The sequence below is a fragment of the Chiloscyllium plagiosum genome, chromosome 3 (genome assembly GCF_004010195.1).
Source record: "Chiloscyllium plagiosum isolate BGI_BamShark_2017 chromosome 3, ASM401019v2, whole genome shotgun sequence".
Lineage (NCBI taxonomy): Eukaryota > Metazoa > Chordata > Chondrichthyes > Orectolobiformes > Hemiscylliidae > Chiloscyllium > Chiloscyllium plagiosum.
In genome coordinates this window covers 10254303-10274155 of record NC_057712.1, presented here as the reverse complement: position 1 = coordinate 10274155, position 19853 = coordinate 10254303, and the positions used below count along the sequence as shown (strand labels likewise).

The following is a 19853-nucleotide window of genomic DNA, read 5'->3' as shown; positions in this document are numbered from 1 at the left end:
GGACGATACCAGCGGTGGCGAGGGAGCCTAGCATGGACCTCGTGGGGGTATGGAGTGTAACGGTGGCTGTGGCCCAGCAGGATCCCGGATGGCAGTCAGCAGCGGTGGTCAGGACTGAGGCCTTGCGAGCGATGGTGAAGCCTGGGTGTGCCCAGGTAGGTCTTAGCCCAACATGGGGAGGTGGGAAGATTTTTTGAGGAAGCTGAGCTTGGAGTATCTGGGGGCTTATGGCTTAAATGTCAGACATTATAGTCCTTTCTTAACTTGTATTTCTTTATCCTCCTCCTTTTATGCTAAGAAGACTGTAGTGCTGAACTTTTAAACTTTTTTTTATTTTCCTATTTTGTAACTAAGACTTTGTACTTTGTATCTAAGATGGTGCCGTTGTACACTTTTCGCTGTACTCTTCTACCCTCTATTTGAGATACATAACAATAAAACCCAAATCTGAATTTGTCCTGCATGTTCTTTGTAAATGTACCATTAAATCCATACAGTTGGTTCTGACATAACGCGATAGTTCCGTTCTTGTGTGATCTCGCATTATAAGAAAATTGCACAATAGCCGCTCCATTTGAAATAAGGGCTCTGGAATTGTGTTATAGCTAATACAGGTAAGGAAAGTTTGCATTCTACAAATAGTGGTCTACATTCTTCATAAAGCCAGTATACGTTGAAGAAACGCATTTTATAGCGGAACCAACAGTATTGTCTTCCAATCCCTTCTGGACAATGCATTACTCTTCCTTGTAATAGATTAGATTCCCTACAGTGTGGAAACAGGTCCTTCGGCCCAACAAGTCCACACCGACCCTCCGAAAAGTAACCACCCAGACCCATTTCCTACCTATCACTGTGCACAATTTAGCATGGCCAATTCACCTAACCTGCACATCTTTGGGCTGTGGGAGGAAACTGGAGCACCCAGAGGAAACCCAGACACGGGGAGGATGTGCAAACTCCACACAGACAGTCATCCGAGGCTGGAATTGAACCTGGGACCCTGGTGCTGTGAGGCAGCAGTGCTAAACACTGCGCCACCATTTTTTTTGGTTCATTCTGCTACCCAGTCTCTTGTCCTGCTGTAGTCAATTGGTAGCATCTTCATTGCATGGTCTACTCCAACCCAAGCCTGGGATGGGTGACTATTTACCAAAAAGAACAGAGGTCTTAGTACTGACCTCGGGGCAACATCGCACCTTTTAACTGACCTCTGGGAAACATAGTTAAAAATCACACAACACCAGGTTATAGTCCAACAGGTTTATTTGGAAACACTAGCTTTTGGAGTGCTGCTCCTTCATCAGGTGGTTATGGAGTATACATAATCACCTGATGAAGGAGCAGTGCTCCGAAAGTTAGTGCTTCCAAATAAACTTGTTGGACTATAACATGGTGTTATGTGATTTTTAACTTTGTACACCCCAGTCCAACACTGGCACCTCCAAATCTGGGAAACATCACATCTCTTGATCTTTTCACTGCCTCCAATTAAATATGGAGAATGAGTGATGCCATTGTGCTGTGATGGCCGAGTGATATTATCACCAGACTGTTAATCCAGAGCTCTAGGTAATGTTCTGGGAACCTAAGTTTAAATCCCACCATGGCAAATGGTGGAATTTGAATTCAAATAAGAAAACACCTGATGACCATGAATCCATTGTCGATTGTCAGAAAAACCCACCTGGTTCACGAATGTCCTTTAGGGAAGGGAACTGCTGTCCTTACCTGGTCTGGGCCTACATGTGACTTCAGACCAACAGCAATGTGGTTGAATTTTAACTGCCCTCTGAGCAATTAGGGACAGGCAAGAAATGCTGGTCTAGCCAGTGGCACCGTCATTTCATGAATGAAAAAAAAACATTCATCTAGAATCAGGATCAAAAGTTTTGAAGTAAAATGTTAATTAATATAAATAAGTAGTGGATATTCCAATTAGTGTTTATTACCATAGAACAAAGTAATTCAAGATGAAGTTTTTAATCACAATTGGAGTTCTAGAGATTTTACAAAATGGAAAGAAGCGTTTTAACCTATCATGTCTGTACTGCCCATCAAATATTCATCTACTCCATCCCATTTTCAAGCAGTTGGCCTGTACTCTTGTCTGCTCTGATGTTTCAAGTGCTTATCTAAATAATTCAGTGAGGTCTTGAGGATTTTTGCCTCTACCATACCTTCAGGCCTTGAATTCTAGATACCCACGGAGCCTTTTCTCTTTACATTCCACCAATCTTTTTTTTCCCCCTGAAATTCCCTCTAAACCTCCTACTTGCCTTAAACCTCTGCATCCTGGTTTGTGATCTCTTTACAAAGGGGTGAAGATTTATTCCATCTACCCTGTGCGTACCCCTCAAAACTCTGTACACTTCCATCAGATTCCCTCTCATTCTTCTCTGTTTTGAGTCAAATAACCTCAGCCTTGTCTTGTCTTTCTTCAACGCTGAATTCTGGGAGAGTTATATCATTTTTTCTATGCTCATATAAAAAAAAAAGCAGTTGAGCTGGGACTGAGAGTTGAGGAAGCAAAGGAAACAAATGTTAATGAGGCCTGTTCTTTAAGCAGCAAAACTGCTAATTGTATCCTTCATTGTGTGGAATGTGGGTGGATGCTTGCACTCAATTTGGAGGCAGAGTTCATGAGGGGGCAAACATAATTGAAGATTTGGATAACCTGGAGCCAGAGGAACTTTACTATGTTCGTCCCATTAATGAAGGGTATTTAGCCCGGGACAGACTGAGCGAGAGCAGATTGTTTCTATCAAAAGACAGGATATGGAGCACAGAGTTCACAAGGGTTTATCTCCTTTTTACAATCACAAATGCAGAGAGCTGTGAATTATACAATTGTTGGGCTTTGAAGGCAGGTTGGAGGATCCTATAGCCAAAAGCTAATGGAAGGATCCTTACGAAATCTCATATCTTGGAGGAATAACTAGAAGACTGAGGAGAAATCAAAATAAACTGTTGGAATACATTGGTATTCCTGATTTGATTGCAGAAGTAAATGGACCTTCAAAACCTTGTATAAGGGATTTCTTGATTGCAATTAAGAGGGGAACTGGATTTAATCAAATCTTGACAGATTAGTGTTAAGTTAGCAGTGCTGGCTTGGGGTTTAACAAAACCAAACGTTAAAACATTGGCCGAGAATGAGTTGTACAAATAATTTTGAAAATTTGCGATTGCAATTCTTATTGAAGGAGTTTAAATAATACCCTATTATAGAACAATCCAGAAATGTCAGCATGATCTATTTGAACCTTAGAAGATCATTTATAAAAGTATGACTACAATTGGGGAAAAGTCAGAAGCGATTAATACGTTGAGTTTGCATTAAGATTGCTGTTGTTAAGGAGGACTGTGCAACGGAGTAGAGTAATGAAATCACTGAGCTGGTCATTGCTAGAAAATAGTAATATTTCCTCCAGATATGATTGGAATGGTTACATTGCAAAGGAAGTATCACATTTCATTTGCTTATTTAAAAATAGGTACTCGGTCTCAATTCATTATTGATTCCTCAGATATTTGATTTTATTTTCAAGGCTAACTAGGTAATTTGAAAAATAACAGAATGACGCAATTAAGTGAACACTTGAATAGAATCTTGATAGACTGTGTTTGCCTACAACCCTCTATGCTATTTCTCCAAAACGTTCTCTAACATCTTTCACAAAGCCAGTATTTTTAAATGGCGCAGTGTTGAATAATGGTATGTGAAAATATTTAACTTTAGTGCTTTATTTTTACATGCGTCAATAATCTTACAATTATTTCTAAATACACTGAATCTCTGAAGAGTTGCCAGCCAGATTACATGTTGCAAGACTGATGTTACCAACGCAAAACATTTTAATCTGAAGTTTGCACATGAGTGTTAGATTTTGGGATAAGGGTGAGATGAGTGGATAAATAAATTGGACAAGAGTTTATACCATGAAGTCAAGTTGAACAAAATGTGGAAGATCCTACTTATGTATAAATAGACTGCAAATGTCTTGGGTTTGCCAGGAGAATTAAATCTGACAGTGCTTGTTGTGGTTTGTAATTATAATCCCTTTGCTTCAGCAACAGGACCATTTTGAATGATTAGCCTCATTCGAATTGGGCCCCACAGCTAAAAATTGGAGACCAATTTTCCCAGGGTACCCTGGGTCGCCACTCAGTTGTGAGGTCGGGCCAAGAGTAGCCCCAGACTCTGGAGGGAGGGGGTGCTTCAATGGTGGCTGCAGAACCAGTGCTTTTTGACAGCCCAGAGGAGCAATCTTGTTCCGCAGAACCACTATCCCACCCCACACAGAAAAAATACAAAGAACATTAGGTCCTTTGTATTAATGGCTTTTGGTTAGGGTGAGCTGATAATGGTCTGGGTGGTGATGGTAATAGCTCTGCCCAGTTCAGCCTAAAAGCACAAACTAGCATTCAAACTATGTTACAGAACCTGGCTGTTATTTAAAATGCTAATGTGGGTAGAAGGGGGTTTGCTCAGTGGTAAGCTTTCATGAATACTGCCACCACCATAGAGGTGTGGAGGCCAAAAGATCTTCGCTTATCATTTCCAAGATGCTATTGTTCTCTTTTCGCTAGGCAGGAATCTCGAAAGATTAGCTCAGTTTTTTTTCTTCCTTTCTGTATAGTTAGGCTCAGGGAAGCCGACGGTCTATTGGTGTTATTACTGGACTGCTAATCCAGAGACCCAGGAATGTCTCAGGTTCGAATCCTATCACGGCAAATGGTGGAATTTGAATTCAATTAAAAAAAAGAAATCTGGGAATTAAGAGTCGAATGATGATCATGAAACTATTGCTGACTGTCAGAAAAATCCATCTGTCTCAGTAATGTCCTTTAAGGAAGGAAACTGCCATCTTTACCTGGTCTGGCCTACATGTGACTCCAGACCCAGAGCAATGTGGTTCATCTTAACTACTATCAGGGTAATTAGGGATGGGCAGTGAATACTGACCTAGCCAGCGATGCCGTCATCCCTGAATGATTATGTAATAAAATCTTTTGTTCTACACTAATTGCACTCTAAATGTATTTGCCCCAGCCAAATGTTCTGCAAATCCCTCTCATGGCAAGTAAAAAAGCCAACAGACAGCTGCATATTACAGCGTTGTAAGTTATAATGGTAGGGAAATCACATGAGGCATATCACCGTTTTCTTACAGGCATAGGTGAGGTCTTCCATGAGATAGGGATACTCAAAACAAATCCCTTGTATATCAGTAAAATATGTGACTTGGTTACAAATAAAAGAAGAGCTTAACCAAAAGAAAATTGCAACCTTACTCAGCCAATCAACCAATCAACTGCACTGATATCTCTCTCTCTCTTCCTCATGAAAAATTAACAGCCTTGAACAGAGAGACATTGCACCTTGTTGGGAGACAGTGCTGTCTTGCTTATGATGCTTTACTGCCAAACCCACTACAATGAAATACTGAGGGAGTGAAGCTCAACATTTAAGAGACAAGGGGGTGTTCTGGATTGAAGACTTACTGATGCTGTTTTTAGCCTCTCCCCATCCTGCGCCCCCTTCACTGACTATTCTTTGCTCTCTTGTGATTGCTCGATTCCGAAGATTCTGAATCAATGCACTAAATGGTCGTCTTGGCGCCTACAGCCATTAGAGGTTGTTGGAGGAAAGGGCAGCAATTTTGTTTGAGCAAACGGAGATGGCACAGACTATGTAACACAGACCTGTGGCAAACGTCAAACAGACCTAAACAGAGAGAGGGGGAAGGTGTACAGTATGTGCTAGAAATATAAATGAAGAAGAGTAACGGTTAATAGAAAGAGTGACACTCAGAGGCTTTAAAAAACAAGCACAGGGTTAGAGCAGTGCAATGCAGGTCATGGGGGAGAAAAAGCTGAAATCGATTGTTGTAATGTAAAAACCAGGCTTCTCTATGAAACAGAATTGAAGCCACAGTCAGATCAGCCATTATTTTATCAAATTAAGCAGCAGGTTCGAAGTGCATACAGTTACAATGTTTAAAAGACATTTGGATGAAGTTTGGAGGGAAATGGACCAGGAGCAGACAGGTGGGACAAGTTTAGTTTGCGATTATGTTTGCCATGGACTGGTTGGTCCAATGGGTCTGTTTCCATGCTGCCCTACTACTGATCCAAATTTGTCTGTTTGTATGCAAGGACACTGAGGTCAGAGTGACAGAGGAGCCTTGCAAGACTTTCAAATGTTTTGTATCGGCTTGATTCAATTATTTGCACCCTTATCCTAGATCCGAATGCTGTTGGTTCATGGTCTCATGCTTCACTGCAGTACTGAGGGAGTGTGCAATGGCTGAATGCTGCTAACTTCCTAATGGGATAAATGTAGGTTTGTATTCCAGAGGGATGTCATCCAATTGACTGAAGGGGCCTTTCATTCACTGCAATTTATTATGAAGCTGCACCCTTGATCTCATATTTCCAAATACCATTGAGCTCACCCTTAAAGTACCTCAGAAATAGTGGCAAAATCTTATTAAGAAACACAGCTGCAACATAAGTCAAACAGAGGTCGTACATGTAAACAAACTCAAAACTACTTGTGAGCAATGCCTCAATGAACACCTCATTTCCAATATGAGGCTCCCAAGGGATGGCCCACTCCCATTTCCCAGTCTCCTGTCGATGAGACTTGACTATCAGAGAAAATCAAAAGTGGATCTGAGAGATTTACTGTAGTCATGCATCAACGTTGCAGCTCAATCATGTTTCTATTTTTGTTAGGGATCTGTCTTTAACGTGGTCTGAGGTTTGGATTGAAATTTGACTGAGATATTGGATATGGGATTGAACAATTGTAATAAAAGATGAGAGGAGTCACCCTGCCCTCTGCTAATAATGTAGTTGATGTTAGCTCTGCAGAAAGGCAAATGGAACATCTTCAGCGACTATAAAAATGGCTTTGCTTGTGGTTTATTCCATTTTACAGATAGGAGATAACCTCACTTTTACTAAGTGAAATAGAGATAGAGCTTTCTACAATTTCTGTTGATTAAAAATTACTGTTGATCTTTCAAAGAACATTGAAGACCTTTCTTGATTTAAAACAATCTGTCTGTTAAAGACAGACACCCCTTGAATGGAGGAGGAGAAAGTGAAAACTGCAGATGCTGGAGATCAAAGTCGAAGAGTGTGGTGCTGGAAAGGCACAGCCAGTCAGGCAGCATCCAAGAGCTATGGGACCCTTCAATCACATGGGATCAATGTGGATTTCACCAGTTTCTCCATTTCCCATCCCCCACCTTATCCTAGATCCAATCTTCCATCTCCACACTGCCCTCTTGACCTGTCCATCTTCCTTCCCACCCATCCGTTCTACCCTCCTCTCGGACCTATCACCTTCACCCCCAACTTTATCTAACTTTCGCATTCCCAGCTACCTTCACCTCAGCTCCACCCCCCCTCCCCCTCCCATTTATCTCTCAGCTCCCTTGGGCTATCCCCTCATTCCTGATGAACAGCTTATGCCCCAAACGTCAATTCTTCGGCTCCTCTGATGCTGTCTGACCGGCTGTGCTTTTTCCAGCACCACACTCTTAGACCCCCCTGAACAAAGCTCTTGAATCCATAGTGTCATTACCTTTTTTGGAGGAGCAATCTGTCTCTGATCCACACTGGATGCTAGAGAAGGAAGGCTCAATACTGTATACAAGTCTGATACTACTTCGCATACAAATTAGTTCAGTGCTCACTCATAAAGAAAAGTCATCTGAAAAGCTCTGCAAGAAATTCAGATGCTAAATACTGGCATTGTATTAGCACCCATTTTTCTATGCATGTGATATTTGCATACGAAACCCTGACAATATTCCATTTAAGAAAGGCATTTAGCTACTGTCAGCCTCATCTTAATGTGGCAGCAGAATGATGTCTGAAGGTTGCAACTGGATTCTGTTGGCCTTTTATTTCCCCCAGCTGAAGGTTTTGGTTCTATCAATTGTGTTGATTTTCTAGAAGAAGCAGCTGACCCTGACCGAGTGTTGCAGACTGGCACGTTCAAAGGTCCAGGACTACGTGCTGAGAGATGCACTAAAGCTTGGGGCAGCTGCTGCCAAGGCACAATGAGGAAAGACCACTGTCTGAGGTCTCTCTGCTGAAGGTAAATGGGACTGTCCCAGTGCCTCAAAAGTAGGTAAACATAGTCTCGTTCAAGGAAGAGATGCCTTTAGTTGGTTTATTGGACAGAGTCAAACTCCAATGTTTTCTTGTTTCCTCATATGCTACTGTACAGAAAGGACTGTGTTTGTGACAAAACTTTTTTTATGAATAAAGTATATTTTGAAATTTTTAAACAATCAATTGTGGACGACCATTTAAGGTCTTTCTGTCAAAGTCCAATGGGGGTCCATTAGTTATCAGATCCTCCAGTGCCTCCAATATATGTAAATTTAGCCCTGTATAAGTAAGGAATCCCTTGTGATTTCTGTAACTGCAAGGAAAGCCAAATTCCAATATTTGTTTGTTTTTCACGTGCAAACCCTGTACTGAACTGCTTCAGCAACTGTGTATATAAAGATTTTTTTTATGTTAAAGCATATTTTTTGCAGTAAAAAGAATCAGTTGTGTCAGTTCTTCAGTCTTCCTGAGGATCAGTGTAAGTGAAGTTTTTGAGGGCAGCTAGTTTTGAGATAGAAGCCAAGACCGGGTGCTGGAAGTTGTTTGAAATCAGCCGAAAATCCCGAATACTCGGCCAGCAATTTCTCTTCAATTTGAGCTTGAAGTGAATGTTAATTATGGTGTAGAATTTTAATAGGTGCAAAGTAAAACGTTTTTTCAGGATTGACGACAAATACAGTATTTAAACTAAAACATTGAGGAGAATACTTAACGTAACAAAACAGAACTTTCAAATTTCCAGTTGAATAGCTTTGCACAGTTAAGGAGTTGAAATAGTGCTACTTTGCCTGATTATTCGTACCTGCAGAATTGTCTCGAGTGATTCATGTTTGAGCCTGCTTTGATATTGCCTTTATCAGGGTCATAGATGGTCGTAGCTCTGGCATAGGCACCTCCGAGAATAAAGACAAAACCATTGAGCGTCACTGCAGGGGCGTACTTGTTATCTGTTGATTGAACAAAATAAATCACTTGAAATAAATTTATTTCACGTGGAATTGTGTCACGTCATTTCTTTTTAATTCAGATACACTTAATTCTGAGATATTATCTTGATATAATGAGCAGAGCATCTGAGAGCGGAAGATTCTTTCCAGGATATTTTGATGCATGGCTCTGCTTCCACCTTGGACATTTTCACATATGCCGCAATTATTATTGCAGTGGGAGCATGCTGCAAAATGTCAGAATCAACAAAATAAATAGTGAATACTGAAATGATAATGGGGCAAAATTAATCATTGGGTGTATACCAAAATGGGCACAACAGATCTGTGGTGGTCTGTTTTATACCCGATTCTGTTTTGCATTGGAGGAATATTTTGCTGCAGGTTGATGGAGGGAGGCGATAGGGGTGGTGGAAAGGGCGGGTGGCATAAAAAAAGACAGCAATTCATTTCTGAGTAAAATTCTAAGCAGGATTCTTTGCAAGTTGCAGGACCTGAATTAACAGATCTGCACATTCAAAGGCACCAGCTGGGTCTGAAGCTGAACTTTTCCTGCCTAATGGAAGGTAAGCCCCTTTAAAAATGGTGGCAGCTGCAGGAGAAGCACAGACAGAGCAGGAAGTGCAGCATCACTATTGGTTATGCTTTACCTCCTAGTGTGAGTCAAACAGGACAAAGTCAAGTTGGCTTGCCTGTGCATGACATGCTCCCAGGAAATTGATCGATGTGGTAACTTCAGAAGAATGAAGAAAAATATAGTTGCACAGATTTTCTGCTGATCAGTCAGTCAGTCATTCCTGCACTGTAAATGGGAATCACACACGAAGATCCTGCAGAATTCAGATCATAGCACACTCCAAAGTAATCACCCGAAAAGCTGAAGATTCCATTGGGCAATTCCACTATACCTGGAAGACCAACAAATTTCGGGCAGACCAAACAGCGTCTTTCACCGAGTTGATGGTCCTCCTGGTGCAGTTGATGTTTGTCTCAGTGTGAGTCCTGGGGGAACAGACCGTAGAGCAGAGAGTCCTGCATCACAGAGCTGTTCGGAATAAACCTTGAGAAAAACATCTCTCTTTAGACTTCCTTTGCAAAGGCACATTCCAGAAGGAGATGTGTGGCAGTCTCAATCACCCCCTCCCTCAGCTGCTTCAAGGACAGTGTGTGGTGGGACAGACAGCCTGGGATAGCCTTGTTCAAATGAGAGATATTTGTTTAGATTACAATCAGAATCCAGTGCTTGTGTGTCTCCTTGATATGCTACTGTACAGAACCAAAATGCATTTGTGACTATCCGTAAAGAGTTTTTTATGAATAAAGTATATTTTTGAAATTAAAAAGGAATTCCACTACACCTGGAACTCTCAGACTTTGGATGGTTCCTATGCAATTAAGTAAAATAATTACTCGTGAAATGTTAGACCATCAAATGCATAGTGCAACTCCTAACAACTATTAAAATGACTGCGTCCTTATCTCATACAACCCAACTACACCTTGTCCAGACGACTTACACTCCAGTTTCTGGCCCAACTCGGCCCTCTGGGATCATACATGCATAAAATCAGTGAGACTTATCATTAGCTCCTAATCATTAATTTAATCCTCTTATATATTCCATATGTCTGCTCTGGCCTGTGCATGTATTTTAATGTCAGTTAATAATTTCGATAGTACATGCGTAATTTTAATTGTAGTTAATCATATGTTATACACAAAACTAAGGGATCTAATTTTGGATACTTTCAAATAAGAAATACTTGTGGACATTTGTGTGTTTGAGGAAGAATTTCAGTACACGCATTTCACCCTGCCACAACAAAACATTTCTATTGCTGAGAATTCAGAGAGTGCAAGGTGTGTTACAATATTTATGCGATAAACTGCGCTGACTTAATGTGAAATAAATGTGTATTTCATATGTGGTTTGATTCCATCTATCTCCATTTCCAAAAGGTGTTCCTGAAGGGAAACATTTTCAGTTAGAGACTGCAAGGTGAAAGGAACATCGGAAGAGTCCTTCGGCTAGGGAATGTGGCTCACAGTTAACCTATGAGCAAAGGACAGAAAATTGGAGAAGGGGTGATGAGATGGATTTAAAAACCCCTCAGTCTTCAGCAGTGCACTCAGATGTGTGACATACACCTCAAAAAGTAGCTTGCTTGATTAAACAAAAAAAGCCAAATGAACTTCATCTCTTATCTTTTCCTGCAATTAAATCACACTGCTAGCGTTTTCTGACAGTTCCCATATCTTTATCTGGTTAGTACAGTTATGGAGAACAATATTTGTACCTGGAGGTTTATTTATTTATTGTACTTCTCACTGTAAAACACATGTGACAATAAATCATTCATTCATTCATTACTGAAACTAATAATGCAGCTCTAATCACTATGTTTCTGAATGATGATTGTTAGTGGGAAGCTAGCATGGAAAGCCATAGATTCATATACACCATGAAGGTAGGAGCTGAGCAGAGAGCAGCAACTTGGAGATGAACATGATTGTGACCTAAATAACTCATTCTTCAATTTCCACTCTGTCTTTCTGCTTTCATCCTCGTTCTGCTTTCAAATTTACACAATCAATAAATTAACATTGATTAACATTCAGAGAATGTAAATAAGTCATTTGCATAATAATCAAGGATTATTTAAATAATAATGTAGTTCTTTTGTATAATTCTATCTCTGTATTCTGCTGTTTCAGCAGGTAACCAAAACCCATGAAGCTGAAATGCCACTTGTGATTGAAAAGGACGATAAGGGATAATAATTAGCCAGCTAAATCTCATTGGGGTTCATATGAAACATTGATGCAATACTATGCCTTGCTATCTTACCACTTATTATAAAAGTTAGTGGCTGCCCTTAATCTAGTTCAATGATTTCTGAAATGTAAGAATTTGTCCCATTCTCTGCTCTCACAGATTCTAGAGAATGTCTCTCTGAATACAATATTTAAATATTTTACATAGTGGGGAAAAAATTCAAGGTGTCTGAACAAGAACTAGTGGCTGCACAAAATCCTCCTCTTACTCACAATGTTTTAAATTTTTTTGGCACAGTTATTCTTCCCTGTTTAGCTTTGCTTTGTGTTGTATCGAGTAAAAGAAAATGGCTCAAGATGATGCATCAATTGACAATGAGCCCATGGACGTTTGCCATCGGACAGAGTAGGAATGAATGAGTGATTTCTTATGCAAACCAGAAGCATAATGATACACCAACTTTTCATCTGTTTTCTGGTCTGATTTAACAGAAAGATAAATGGCCTTGAAATTCCATGAGGGTTGTAATTCCAGCAGAAATACAACGCACTAAAATTCCAAAACACTGAGCCCCATAAAGTTGTACCGTTGATTTTTTAAAAATGGTGGTGAGAACAGACATAGAATTTCACAGCCATGTCATTCAAGTGAAGGAGTTGCTTATAACCTGCAAATCTAATAGGGGAAATGTAGATTCTGGTGCTTTTTCTCTGCTATAATGTTTGCACCTCTTAACTGACGCAATATTTGGGCACCTTTGCAGAGGCCCTTGTGCAGAAATTTTTACTTTACCTATCATAGGTGATTCAATGAAAGTCCATGTGTTTGTTTGAAGGACATAGGATTGTAAAACTCCAGCTGCCCGTCCTGCCTCATTCACGCCACCGAACACATAGATTTTGCCACCGCATACAGTTGCGGCCGCAGAGTGCACAGCTTTGGGAAGTGGAGACACTGTTTCCCACTGGTTGGTAATTGTGTCATACCTGGAAGAGTAGAATTTTCAAGCATCATTAACCACTACCTGCAGTGATTTGACAGCTACTTTTCTATAAATGCTGAGTGTATGCTGCTATTACACAATAAATAACATCAATTTTGCCACTCAAAGAAAAGCAATTCAATTGAACAACTGTGCCTGTAACAGCCAATTACATCCTGAATGTCTGTATGATGCTAATATACAGTACTTATTAACACATTACACTGAAGGATTTTAGATTTGTGTTGCTTCACCTTATTTTTTTGTCCTTGATGGCTACTTGCCACCACTTTTAGCTATTCTGGGACATGGAGTAATCCAGGGTTAGAGGATTTGACCTTTTGGGAGAGGTTGAATAGGCTGGGGCTGTCTTACCTGGAGCGTCGGAGGTTGTGGGGGGGGGGGGGGGGGGTGACCTTATATAGGTTTATAAAATCATGAGTGGCATGGATAGGATAAATAGACGAGATATTTCCCCTGGGGCGGGGGAGTCCAAAACTAGAGGGCGCAAGTTTAGGGTGAGAGGAGAAAGATATAAAAGAGATCTAAGGGGCTGCCAGAGGAAGTGATGGAGGCTGGTACAATTACGACATTTAAAAGACATCTGGATGGGTAGATGAATGGGAAGGGTTTAGAGAGATATGGGCCGGGTGCTGGCAGGTGGGACTAGATTGGATTGGGATATCTAGTTGGCATGGATGAGTCGGACCAAAGGGTCTGTTTCCGTGCTGTACATCTCTATGACTCTATGACTATATCTGTTCTGTTTTGTCTGTTCCATAATGGAGTAAATCATCAGAAAATCACCATTATTCTATGACTGAAGTCTAACATCTTACACCAGTGCTCAGCACTCAGTTCCAAGTTTTGAACTCAACATTTTCTTCAAGACCATATGATATAGCAGAAGATTTGGGCCATTCAGCCCATCGGATCTGCTCCACCATTTGATCATGGCTGATATGTTTCTCAATCCCATTCTCCTGATAACCTTTGATTCCCTTATTAATCAAGAACCTGTCTATCTTTATGCTAAATTCTCAAAGACCTGGCCTCCACAGCCTTCTGTGACTAAGAGTTCCACAGTTTAACCACCCGATAACTGAAGAAATTCCTCCTCACTTCAGTTTTAAAGAGTCATCTCTTCATCTGAGACTTTACCCTTTGGTCCTAGTCTCTTCTACCAGTGGAAGCATCTTCTCCATGTCCAGTCTATCCAGGCATCTCTATTCATGTTATATATTATCTATCTGGATGAAGGAACTGAGGACATTGTTGCTAAGTTTGCAGAAGACACAAAGATGGGTAGCAGGTCCAGTAGTGTTGAGGAAGCGGGGAGGCTGCAGAAGGACTTGGACATGTAGACAACTGGCCAAATAAGTGGCAGATGGAATACAACATGGGAAACCAATTCGGTAGAGATGTAGATTATATTCTAAATGAGGAAAGGCTTCAGAAATCTCAATCAAAAAGGTATGTGGGGGTCCTAGTTCAGGATTCTCTTAAGGTTAATATGCAGGTTTAGTTGGCAGTTAGGAAAGCAAATGCAATATTAACATTCATTCCAAAAGAGTTAGAATATAAGAGCAAAGCGACTCTATGACTTTATGCACTAATGAGTCTGTATAAGACTCTGGTTAGACTGTATTTGGAATTTTGTGAGCAGTTTTGAGCCCCGCATCTAAGGAAGGATGTGCTGGCCTTCGAGGGGGTCCAGAGGAGGTTTACAAGAATGATCCTGGGGATGAAGGCCTCATCAAATGTGGAGGGGTTGAGGACTCTTTGTCTCTACTGGATTTCTATATTCTATGTCTTTACTCTATTTCTAAGATTAGTTTTTGGATGATAATCAGTTTCACAAGGGGCCATTGAGAAGTGACTTGCGAAGTGTGGTGAGAAGGTATAGAATCAGCAATGAAGATGGCAGTGTGGGGGGTCTTTTCAATACAACAGAATCCTCCTGGCAGCAGAGAAGGTGAAGTTATTTCCACATCCTGTGGCCATTGAACCTTTAAGCGATCAATTAGTGCCCCCCACCCCCCCCCTTCCGGGACTGTCAAGCAATCTCTATCTGGGCTCTGGAGGGAAAGCTGCCTGATTAGATCTTCTGAAGCCCATGGATTGGTCTCCCTAGCAGCAGATAGAACACTTGCCCTTACAAAACAATGCCCAATCTTTGCTGGGGTGTGCTTGATATAGATCAGATTAGATTAGATTACTTACAGTGTGGAAACAGGCCCTTCGGCCCAACAAGTCCACACCGACCCGCCAAAGCACACCCACCCAGACCCATTCCCCTACATTTATCCCTGCATCTAACACTACAGGCAATTTAGCATGGCCAATTCACCTAACCTGCACATTTTTGGACTGTGGGAGGAAACCGGAGCACCCGGAGGAAACCCACGCAGACACGGGGAGAATGTGCAAACTCCACACAGTCGGTTGCCTGAGGCGGGAATTGAACCCGGGTCTCTGGCGCTGTGAGGCAGCAGTGCTAACCACTGTGCCACCGTGCCGCCCACACGGGCCCAATGGCACTCCTGGTCCCAATGGAACTGGTGAGACTGGAGTCATCGCTAGTCCAATGATTTCCCCAATGAGACAGGAGTCCCTTTGGCAGGCAGTTAATTGTCCAATTGTTGCAAAATCTGGTTGGGACCCCTGGAGGCACCCATCTTGCCCACCATCACAAGTCAAAATAGGCAAGGCCCCTGGATCTCCTAATTACAATCAGGCAGTTTGGAGGGAAAGACAGTTTCCATTAATGCATTAGGATAAATTATATTCCACCCTCGTAGCTGCCAACTGATGAGCACCACTGGGTAAGGCTGAGAACTCATTGTGGTATTTGCACAGCTCATTGGGTAGCACAGATCTACGCCATCTGGCACTCTTCACTGAGATCACTGGAGCAAACATGGTGGGAACACCAAGTTAATAAAGTGCAACAACGATAAATGTGTGGTGGGAAGATCTTGCTGGAAAGAACTGGGAGGTCAGCTGGTTGGGTGGACGAATGAAAGGATTCTTCAAATACAAATACAATGATGACAAAAAGTTGTGCCACAGGTTACCAAGGTTGTGAAAGAAATAAACCAAACACTAGATTGTATTCACAGTGGGATGGAGTTAAAAAGTAGATAGTTGTGCTAAACATGTTATGAATATTTGTTAGACCACACTGGAAAACTGTGTGCACTTCTGTCACCATTTGCAAACCTTTCGGAAGAGCACAGTTTTACGGGCTGGTGAGAAGCAGTGGAATAGAGTGTCTATGTGGAATAACTTCAATCACTGAAATCATTCTGTTCTGTTTGGTTCTGAAGTGGTTAATGTTCATGTTACATTGGCTCCACCCACTCTATTGGTGTTACACACAATTTGTGGGTCAAGACAAAGGTCACTCCATTTGCTCTTAGAGAAGGCAGATTGTATAAGTACTAGCTCCTGAATACCATGTTATTATACCTGGCCATATGTAGTTATACTTTAGTGTTATCTTGCAATAAACCTTGTTATCTAAGTACATATCTTTTCTGCAGACACTCTACCCCTAATCACAAAGCCAAGAATGACTTAAGGCAGCAAACTGCTTCAAACAATCCTCACCTTGTACCACATGTTGGTAAAAGCGGAAAATACCACAAGGTGCCTGCAGTAGTGTCTGGGGAAAATAACACTTCTACACAGGTCTGAACACAAACATCTAACAAATTATTTGACATATAATTTATCAATTTTAACCAAAATTGTCAGCGAGTCTTTACAGTTGGTAAATTGCAGACATAAAAAAGCTTGAAGTCACAAGTGCAAATTCTTTTCCTCTGCATGATGTTTTATCAAGAAGCTTGATGGGGTAAACACCAAAACTTTGTTTACTGAATGGCAATGCAGTGTTGAGGGGAGATATGGTCAACTCCTGTTCCTATTTCTTATGTTCTTAACCAGAACTGAATTGAAACAGCACTTTCAAAGATGACAGCCTAGCAGCACAAGTGCTATTAGAGTACAAGTTTATCACAACCAAGATCAGATAATACAATGCACCAGACTAACTTCAGTGACATTGTCGTTCTTTGTTTACTTACTGTTGTCTAATTAATCCTACATTGTGAATATTTTCATATTTGTCTTGTTAAAATATGCAATCAAAGAGAACTTTCCCAAATATGCATTGAAAGAAAATCATGAATGAACATTTTTACTACTTTTACATCAGTAATATGGCTATTATTTTTCACATTAAAGTCATAGTCACAGATTAATACAGCATGGAAACCAATCCACACCAACCATGTCCCCAGAATAAACTAGTCCCACTTGCCTGTGCTTTGTCCATATCCCTTCAATCCTTTCCAATTCATTAATTTATCCAAAAGCCATTCTTTACTGTACTTGAAAATTTCACTTCCAAGAACGTTTTCCGTGAAAGGTTTGCCGGTCCTTTTCCAGGTTTTTCCTGTCCACTCTTAAAATGGAAACTATCTTTGCAAAGAGACTAGAGAAACTGAGTTTGTACTCACCAGAGAAGATTAAGGGGAGATTTAATAGATGTATTCAAAATTATGAGGGATTTTGAGTAGATAAGGAGAAACTGTTCCTACTGGCAGGAGGCTTTTTAACTCAAGGAAACCAGTTTAAAATAGTTGGCTAAAGAACATGCAGGAAGAGTGGGAGAATTTCTTTTACCAGTTTATGATCTGGAATGCACTAAAGGCGATAGGTATACACCTGAAAATAAAGACAACTATGGGCTATGGGAAAAGATCATGAGAGTGGGATTAATTGAATCACGATTTTAAAAGAGTCAACAGGGGTATAATAGGCCTGAACAGCCCTGTGCAATTCCACATAAAACTTTGATACCATCACTACATCTTCCTGTTAGCTATGGTTGTTTCCCCAAGTTTTCCAGGTGTTAGTGTAGTGAACCTTCTCTGTGGAAGGAGTGTCCTCTCAATGCTAAGCACTGGAAAGTGCTCTCTAAATCTCTCTCCTCCTGTAATGCACCCCTAAAAATGTAATTCTTTGACAAAGCTATGGATCACCAGTCCCATTATTTCCTTATGTGGCCCAGAGTTGGATTGCAACATTAGAGTTGCTTATCAGTTTCTTACGTCTGCTTTTGTCCACTTATCTAACATTTAGCACTTCAATATCCAAGTTAAAAGCTTTACGCCTAAAACCAAAAGTCATATTTTAAAATGCATGAATTAGATATTTGCAACCATGTGACTCTTTTGAGGCTTGAGTTTGGTTGAATGAACTGGTGTCTAAATATAGCCAAATATTTGAAATCACTGATGCAAGAAAGACATTAGATGGATAGATTAAAATAGATGAGAAAGTGATATGTCATTAATAGATTACTTTTATTGCGTGCAGTGTACTTCAATATCGCAAAGAAATGAAACATGCCATGTCATCAATGTTTGAAGGATTGATGGATATAGCCAATGTTTATTCTTTTGAAAATATTGGAAACATTATATTTTCACTATCTATTAGCTCAGTCATGTGTTCTCAAAAGCAATTTGGAATGCGGCCAGATTTATTCTGTTATGTGAGTTGCTGAATTTGCAACATAAAACAAAATAAAACTTCATCAATGATTTATTCATTGCACACCCCCGTGGTCAATTCTTTAATTAAATCTCACAATGATGACCTTAAACTAATTTAGCTACAATGATGCATGTTTTAAACTGGCTAATGTGGTAGATGGAAAAATAATGGTGCAGCTGCAACCATCATTCTGTTCCGTGACCAAGTCTTTAAAAAGGATCCATCAGAAAGCTGTTCTGCAGTTCATTGCTCACGTATAATTGGATTCCTGACACCTTCATATGCTAACAATCGCCGAGACAACAAAATAATCCATCTGAAATTGTCATCTTAAATAAACAATTCATTCCCACAATGACAATACATAACTTGGAAATGTGGATCAACAGCAAAATACTGCCAATCCTGGAATTCTGAAATGAAGTTAATATGTTGGATAATGCTCAGTGGGCTGTTGAGGCGGTCAATGACCCTTCATTGGGTTCTATGAATTCAATGTCAACATTTTTAAAATAAAAGCAAAGAAAAGCTTTCTAAGACTTCACTATTCGTAACAAATTGAAGAATTTGTAATATCATTCAGCAGTGCAAGCTGCTGTAATCCTTGAAAATATATATCCTTAGTTGCCATAACATTCTGCAAATGTAGACTGTACTCCACATAGCATTCATAACCACCAACAAACTGCACGCCTGTCTTCACAGGCTGCTAGGCAGTAACGTGTGGACAAATGTTTTAGAGGGAAATTTGGCTACAGGATAGGGCACAGAGACTTATTATTGTTGGGAAATTGCCTATTCTGCCAGGGCACAGAGCTTATTCATTCTCTTCAACAAATTAACAGCACTGCAATTCCAAGATAGGAATCTACTCAGGCATGAAAGATGAATCTGCTTAAATGACGTTAGACTGTACTCCACATAGCATTCATAACCGACGGCAGAAATTTAAAAAGGAGGTCCTTAAGGGTAGTAATATCTGGATTACTCCCAGTGCTACGAGCTGGTGAGGGCAGGAATAGGAGGGTAGAGCAGATGAATGCATGGCTGAGGAGCTGGTGTATGGGAGAGGGATTCTCATTTTTGGATCATTATAATCTCTTTTGGGGTAGAAGTGACCTGTTCAAGAAGGACAGATTGCACCTAAATTGGAAGGGGACTAATATACTGGCAGGGAGATTTGCTAGAGCTGCTCGGGAGAATTTAAACTAGTAAGGTGGGAGGGTGGGGGTGAGACCCAGGGAGACAGTGAGGAAAGAGATCAATTTGAGACTGGTACAGTTGAGAACAGAAGCAAGTCAAACAGTCAGGGCAGGCAGGGACAAGGTTGGACTAATAAATTAAACTGCATTTATTTCAATGCAAGGGGCCTAACAGGGAAGGCAGATGAACTCAGGGCATGGTTAAGAACATGGGACTGGGATATCATAGCAATTACAGAGAC

The 19853-nt window shown here is 40.6% G+C and overlaps 1 protein-coding gene across 10 annotated transcripts in view; it reads right to left on the bottom strand.

The window, feature by feature from the left end:
* Nucleotides 1-19853, bottom strand: part of LOC122540743 (kelch-like protein 29) — a 389851-nt gene that overhangs the window by 28141 nt on the left and 341857 nt on the right. For 9 of the 10 annotated variants that reach the window (XM_043676929.1, XM_043676918.1, XM_043676909.1 and 6 more), the window contains 2 exons: nucleotides 12652-12845; nucleotides 8939-9083 (listed from right to left, as the gene is read on the bottom strand). In XM_043676929.1, the coding sequence (XP_043532864.1) occupies nucleotides 8939-9083; nucleotides 12652-12845 (339 nt within the window). Of the gene's footprint in view, nucleotides 1-8938; nucleotides 9084-12651; nucleotides 12846-19853 lie in introns of those variants that run through there. The other variant, XM_043676985.1, reaches the window with a different exon arrangement.